This window comes from Amphimedon queenslandica, unplaced genomic scaffold, assembly GCF_000090795.2.
Source record: "Amphimedon queenslandica unplaced genomic scaffold, v1.1 AMPQUscaffold_13207, whole genome shotgun sequence".
NCBI lineage: Eukaryota > Metazoa > Porifera > Demospongiae > Haplosclerida > Niphatidae > Amphimedon > Amphimedon queenslandica.
In genome coordinates, this window is record NW_003546557.1 from 56,450 (window position 1) to 63,938 (window position 7,489).

The following is a 7,489-nucleotide window of genomic DNA, read 5'->3' on the forward strand; positions in this document are numbered from 1 at the left end:
TTTTGCAATTTATAGAGGATCCTCATTTGCAGAAAAATGCCATTATTTCTGAATCTATCAGTGACAGTGGAAAAGCAGTCGATAGGTAAGGATTAATTTTATTCCTTTGTGTTTAATTTGTTGCTGTTTATGTAGCCCACATCTTAAGTTAAGTGACTTACTTGAACAAAGCAAAGTGTAAGGAATATTTTATTTTAGCTATAGTATTGTTGTTTTCAATCATAATTATAGGCACTATAATTTTTTTGACAGAATCAAAAATTTTTTTAAGAAGTGAATATTAAATATTTATAGCTCTAATAATTTTTTATAGTTTTTTTGTTGCTCCAGATGATCCAAATCACAACTTATCGTATGTCATTATGCATTATGGTGTATTATTTTTAATTTGTTTGAAGGAAATCAGAAATTGATGCTTTCCTTAAGGAATTAGAAAAACACTTCCTCTCAGAATGTCATAATTATTTTCAAAAGATTAAACCAAAGATAGTAGAGGTATGATGCTATGATGTGTGTTATTACTTTTTCTTTCTCAACATTAGGGCTATTTAAAACAGCACAGAGAAATTGCCGAAGAACATATAGCTGAAGTGGAACAACATTATTTTGAAAAGAAAGGAGCAATGGATGCTCAAGTTAAAGCAGTAAGTAACAACCATACATGTGAATAAATTAATTGTATACAATGTAGTGGAGGAGACAAGCTAGATTTAATAAGAAAATGATGAAGTCTCATTCTGATTTAATTGATAATCTGGAGAAACAGAAGAAACATCTTTTATCTTTAGCTGAAAGGCACCATGGAATTTCTTTGTTTTCCAAACATTTACAAGATGAATAGTGTGTCAATGTTTTAGAATAGAATGATCTTTTTAGTATTATTGTTATAGAACAAAAATAGTGATAATTATTAATATACCAAATTTTTGTGTTAAAAATCACCTTAGCTGCTGTGAGCTCCACCTATTGAGGAAGTGATTCAAGTGATGCTGTAAAAGAACACTAAAATAAATCTTGTGTTGTATTACAACTTTCCTTTGCTGTGGTAAGCAAACTCTTTAGTTTATTAACAGCCCGAGCCTTACAAGTTCCACTAATACCTGTACCAATGGCTGCCTGGAGTAGATCCTGTACAATAGCCGCGCTAACACTGCTCCTCCTTACTACACCATGTCTATCACAAACTGGTAAGAAATACCACCCTCTCCTCCTCTCTCTTTCTCTTCCTGTTCTTTCCTTCCTTCCTTCCTTGTATTGCTGTAATCTCTCTTCTCCCTATCTTTCTCTTCATCTCTCACTATCTCTCCTCGCCTCTAGGAGTAGTAATTCAAGTAAAGATGGGCCCGTTCGTTTCTTGTAGCACGTGGACAGTAAGCAAAAAGCATAATATTTTTATATTTATTATTACAGCACAGTAACACTTTTATTTTTGCCAACTATTAGCAGGTTTTTGTTTACATACAATTGACTGTAGCTTTCCTAATTAACATGTCACATTGTCTTATAAACAATATAATGTTTTGTATAGTGTATCTTCTCAAACAATAAGAGACTCAAAGTGAATGTTTTGTTTATGAAATACCTTCAAAAATAACAAATAAAATAGTATAGCGTATATTATAATAAATTCTTTTATGTGTTATGTTGTGATTAAGTGTCTAATCATCCACAGACGCTACAATTTTAGTGGCTTCCATTAAAGGTTAACAGTTTAAAGTAGCTCTAAGATGCTGCAGCTGTCTTTACTATGCTTTAAAAAGTTTGTACTATAAGACCCGCCATATTGGCACTAACTGTACACATGTACAGCACATGCACTGTAATATAATACCTGTATTTATTATTATTATTATTATTATTATTATTATTATTATTATTATTATTATTATTATTATTATTATTATTATTATTATTATTATTATTATTATTATTATTATTATTATTATTTTGGGTGTTGCACATGATTAGCATGTGATACAATAACACAGTGTCCCTCTCTATACATTCTTTTCAAATTGATTCAATTATTATTTGCAGCTGTACATGTACACACTATGGTATTTACTATCAACCTGTATTATGCTCCATTGGTTCTCTGTTACTATTTTAAGTCATTACCATAAAAGGGCTGTTCTATATTTATACATAAAGACCAAAAGGGAGGGAGTTTTTCTTGTGTGGTTTTGAGTATAAAAATATTTTTAAATTTATCCAAACAACATCAAATAGAGAGAACTGGATGCAGCTGATAATTTTCTTTGAATGTGTTGTGTTTGTTACTTTAAATTTCACATCCTCCCTTCCTTTTCCTTAGTCTCTCTCTTTCCTTCTTCCTCATGAAGTACTAGTAAAATACACGAAGCCATGTTATTATTATTTATAATATATTTTATGGTTGGAATATTAGCAGGGAATTACTAATGGTGGATTAGTAGTTACAGTAAAGTTACAATAAAGCAATATTATTAAGCATACTTGTATTATACAGTGATATTGTATTTATATACTTATGCAATACACAGTGGACATATTCATGAATATAGGATCCATTTTATTTTGTTTTATTCTGAGCATGCTTAATGACATTGTGGCTGCTAAATCAATTACAGGTTATTTTAATTAACAAAATATTGTTACAATTTTTCTAGCAATATTGTTTGTATTTAAAAAATAATATATCCCATTTCTCTCTCTCTCTCTCTTCCTCTCTCTCTCTCTCTCTCTTTCTCTCTCTCTCTCTCTCTCTCTCTCTCTCTCTCTCTCTCTCTCTCTTCCTCTCTCCCTCCCTCTCTTTCTCTCAGAACCAGTTAAACTCAACAGTAACTAATTTCATGTTAACTTTCGTCTTGTCTGAAATAAACACTCACTGTTCCTGCAACTTTAACTCTTCTCATCTATCCTCCACCTACACACTTTGTAACCGTGACGACCCGAACTACCCCACCCTCAGAATGACGATACATGGCCACGCCCCCTACTCCGCCCAAAGCCTCGCTGCTTTTGTAGAGAACTGGGTACTTGATTCACCGGCAATATCTGACGGTTTTGGGTACTATACAGTAGACTCTTCTTGTCCTGTATATCCGAGTGACGGAGCACCTGCTTGTGGTAAAGCTAGTGATAATAGATATAGTGTTGAGGTCCTTGCTGGGTCTTTGATTGCGGAGTTTGTGGGACTCTCAATTATATTCTGTTTGATAATGGCCGTCATATTGACCGTCTATTCTAACAGGCTTAAGAGGAGAAGGTACAGTACATTAATAATAATTAATAATTAATAATAATAAATTATGATGTTTATTGTTAATGTCTACTTGCATTTGATTGCTCATAACTCGAAAAATTGAAGTCAGAATCAGCTCAAACTTGCTATACAGCATAAGTACATCAATATGTATCAGAAAATGTAATAAAAATTTGGGGTGATTTTTTGGCCATTTTTTGGAAAAAACCATGGGCTATAGTACAGGGATTTTTTCAGAATTTTGACGTTTTCTTAAAATGACCATAACTCGAAAAATTGAAGTCGAAATCAGCTCAAACTTGCTACACAGCATAAGTACATCAATATGTATCAGAAAATGTAATAAAAATTTGGGGTGATTTTTTGGCCATTTTTTGGAAAAAACCATGGGCTATAGTACAGGGATTTTTTCAGAATTTTGATGTTTTCTTAAAATGGCCGTAACTCAAAAAATTAAAGTCGGAATCAGCTCAAACTTGCTACACAGCATGAGGGCATCAATATGTATTAGAAAATGTAATAAAAATTTGGGGTGATTTTGGAGCCATTTTTTGAAAAAACCATGGGCTATAGTACAGGGATTTTTTCAGAATTTTGATGTTTTTTTTTAAATGGCCGTAACTCTAAAAATTAAAGTCGGAATCAGCTCAAACTTGCTACACAGCATAGGGCATCAATATGTATCAGAAAATGTAATAAAAATTGGGGAGGATTTTTTGGCCATTTTTCGGAAAAAACCATGGGCTATAGTACAGGGATTTTTTCAAAATTTTGACGTTTTCTTAAAATGGCTATAACTCGAAAAATTAAAGTTGGAATCAGCTCAAACTTTCTACACAGCATAAGAACATCAATATGTATCAGAAAATGTAATAAAAAGTTGGGGTGATTTTGGAGCCATTTTTTGAAAAAAACCATGGGCTATAGTACAGGGATTTTTTCAAAATTTTGACGTTTTTTTAAAATGGCTGTAACTTGAGAAATTTAAGTCGGAATCAGCTCAAACTTTCTACGCAGCATAAGGACATCAATATGTATCAGAAAATGTAATAAAAATTGGGGGTGATTTTTTGGCCCTGTTTTGGAAAAAACCATGGGCTTATAGTACAGGGATTTTTTCAAAATTTTGGCGTTTTCTTAAAATGGCCGTAACTTGAGAAATTGAAGTCAGAATCAGCTGAAACTTGCTACACAGCATAAGGGCATTAATATGTATCAGAAAATGCAATCACTTCATTATTATTATTATTATTATTATTATTATTATTATTATTATTATTATTATTACATTCTTTTTCTAGTCATGATCTCAAAGTAAGCAACAGAAAGCAGCAGAAGAGAAAAAGATTAAATTCCTCCGTATCACACGAGTAAGACAAATATTATAAACTAACATTACATCATTATTACGTACTACGTGTTACTATTTTTAGTTCATGCCCCAGATCTGATAGCAGCAGAATTGATGTAACTAACGTCAGAATGCAAACCTGTTCAGCCTACGCTACTTCAATTTAACAAAAAAGAACTAGACACTCTACTTATTATTATTATAATTATATTATTTTTGCTATTCACTTCATTTTTATAATAGTATGTTTATTACACTTCTCTGTTCTTTTCCCCATCATCTTTTTCTCCCTCTATTTCTCCATTTCTTTGTGTACAAAACTGTTCACTGCATTCTCTTTGTATACTTTTACTATTATTTTAAGATAGAAAATATCAACCTTATTATTAAAAATTTTAATAATAAAGTTAATGCACACAATATTACAATAAAATAAGAATAATATATAATAATGTTTAGGGACAAAACCAGAAGTTAAAATAGAAAAAAGTACAAAATAATTTTCTATTAATCTTTATTGACTTGTTCTTTCTCCTCCTCCTTGCTACCAATCGTTGCATATGAGCAATCAAGATTATCAACACTACTGCTGTTACCAACTCCATTCACTGTCTCTTCAACCTTATCAACCCCTTTCCCAGCATAAGGAGGGGGTACTGAAGGAGGAGGGTTGGATCCTTTCCCCTTAACCTCACACAGATCATCTGGTACAGCATATTCATCATTATCAGCAGTTGAATGATCTTCTTTATCTATAACAACGTATGAGTATACACCTATTGGATGAGGGGACTCTTGCTGTTCCTGCTGTTCCTGGGGGCATGTATTATACTCTTCATTTTGTATTTCAGTTTCAATGTTGATGACACTACACAAATAAATGTTATCAAAATTGTACAGTACATGTATTGATTTATGAATGAATGTGTCAATACCTTGATGATCTAATGGGATTACTCTGCACAGTAACATTAGCTCTTGATCTTCCTAATGCACTATAGAGAAGAGAAAAGGAATGAACATTGAAGTATCATGTATAGTTATTTTGCTTACTATTTTGTTTGTTTTTTTGAGTAGATTATGTACACACAGCCAGTTACTAATACAATGAATGTCACCAGGTTAGTTGTCAGCAATAAACCAATCCCACTATAATATGGTAGAGTTGAGTTCTGATTTGATGAAGGGCATGCTGTTACATGCAATAAATCTAAAGAACATGGAGTATCTATTGAAGGAATGTTTGTTGTTGTTTTTGCTGTTGTTGCTATTATTGTTGGTAATGTTGTTGATGCTTTTATTGTTCTACGAGATGACGTTATTATAACATTGTTTCCAGGAGCACTAGTACTGGGGACTGTGGTAAGCTTATATACTGAGTATGTGAATTGTAAAGTCTCAATGACATCACTCCCTTTTATAATACATTTATAAACACCTTCATCACTGCTTGAATTGCATTGAGTAGCTCCAGTACTTAAGCTACATAAGCACAACTGATGATTAACTGGGGAAGATAAGTATGGAGGGTTTGCTAGGGTAGGAGATGGCTCAATCCATTTGACAGAAACACTGTTATCAAATGTAAAACCATCTCCATCTCCATTATTCATTGATTCCTCTTTTGATGAATTTGCAGGGACACTTCTCATACACCATAATACAGTACTACCATATTTTGGTGTTTGTTCACAATCAGCTGAACACTGTGATTCACAGTGATCACAATGATAAACAGTGGACATATTTGATATATACTCATCATTTTTATTAAAAAAGAAACCTGTACATAACAGAACACACACACAATTGCATTATCACTAATAGCTATTTTTACCTGCTGAAGCTGGTGCTGAAGCTGGTGCTGAAGTTGGTGGTACACTGAAATCAGTGCAAGTAGCATAACAAGAAATAGTTGGAGCTGAAAAGATGAGAAATAAAACTAAGAGTTTCATCCTGTACTAGTTGCAACATATGCAGGTAGAGCAGAAACTGCTTGAAACTGAGAATGAAAGTATAATGAAGTATATATGTACTGTGACTACTGTCATAGAGAAACTGATCATTGATGAATGATGCATAGTAGAGAATGGGCCTTGAATAGTTCAATTATTGTAAGCAATCTTTTTAATATTTTAATAACAACTCTCAATATATACAATAATAATAATAATAACAAGAAGTTACAAATGATTAAAACAGGAAAAGAGTACAAAATTATTTTTATTAATCTTTATTAACTTGCTTGTTCTTTCTCCTCCTCCTTGCTACCAATCGTTGCATATGAACAATCAAAATTATCAACACTACTGCTGTTACCAACTCCACTCACTGTCTCTTCCACCTTAGCAATCCCTTTCCAGCATAAGGAGGGGGTACTGGTGGAGGTGGGTTGGATCCTTTCTTCTTCATCTCAAACAGATCATCTGGTACAGCATATTCATCATTATCATCAGCAGTTGAATGAGTGCAATCTTCATCTACAACAACGTATGAGTATATGTCTATTGAAGGATGGGAGGACTCTTGTTGTTGTTGTTGTTGTTGTGTTTGTTGTTGTTGTTGTTTGTGCAAGCATGAATCATAATCTTTATTTAGTATTTCAGTTTCAATGTTGATGACACTGCAATCAAGGAGATGTAATCATAATTACTATATCTGATGTACCTGTACATGTACATGTATGTATGGATATATGAATGCAAGTATACAATACCTCAATGATCCTATGGGGTTACTCTGTACAGTAACATTAGCTCTTGATCTTCCTAATGCACTATAGAGAAGAGAAAAGGAATGAGCATTGATTGAAGTATTTTGAAGTATTGAAAATTGAATATAAATGTATTGCAAATAATTGATAATTTTGCTTACTATTTTGTTTGTTTTTTTAA

The 7,489-nt window shown here is 32.4% G+C and overlaps 2 protein-coding genes across 2 annotated transcripts in view; one reads left to right on the forward strand and one right to left on the reverse strand.

Annotated features, from left to right (window-relative positions):
- Positions 1-4,925, forward strand: part of LOC109584481 (uncharacterized) — a 17,497-nt gene extending 12,572 nt beyond the window's left edge. The window contains exons 16-25 of the mRNA XM_020000232.1: positions 16-85; positions 136-177; positions 314-352; positions 399-495; positions 543-644; positions 692-1,187; positions 1,318-1,370; positions 2,802-3,247; positions 4,546-4,614; positions 4,678-4,925. Coding sequence (XP_019855791.1) covers positions 16-85; positions 136-177; positions 314-352; positions 399-495; positions 543-644; positions 692-841 — 500 coding nt within the window. The 3' untranslated portion in view covers positions 842-1,187; positions 1,318-1,370; positions 2,802-3,247; positions 4,546-4,614; positions 4,678-4,925. The remainder of the gene's footprint in view (positions 1-15; positions 86-135; positions 178-313; positions 353-398; positions 496-542; positions 645-691; positions 1,188-1,317; positions 1,371-2,801; positions 3,248-4,545; positions 4,615-4,677) is intronic.
- Positions 4,926-5,065: 140 nt separating this feature from the next.
- LOC109584476 (uncharacterized) lies at positions 5,066-6,433 on the reverse strand. Its single transcript, XM_020000226.1, has 3 exons — positions 5,649-6,433; positions 5,531-5,590; positions 5,066-5,463 (listed from the first exon to the last, which is right to left on the reverse strand). Exons 1-3 carry the CDS (start codon positions 6,338-6,340, stop codon positions 5,103-5,105), a joined length of 1,113 nt encoding a protein of 370 aa, XP_019855785.1. The 5' UTR covers positions 6,341-6,433; the 3' UTR covers positions 5,066-5,102.
- Between the last annotated feature and the right edge of the window lie 1,056 nt (positions 6,434-7,489).

Bases quoted from the DNA above. Each gene is read 5' to 3' on its own strand.
- LOC109584476 (XM_020000226.1), bottom strand. From the start codon at position 6,340: ATGTCCACTGTTTATCATTGTGATCACTGTGAATCACAGTGTTCAGCT. The intron at 5,591-5,648 runs GTAAGCAAAATA...TCTTCTCTATAG, and splicing joins TCAAAAAAACAAACAAAATA to TGCATTAGGAAGATCAAGAG. The intron at 5,464-5,530 runs GTATTGACACAT...TTATTTGTGTAG, and splicing joins AATCCCATTAGATCATCAAG to TGTCATCAACATTGAAACTG.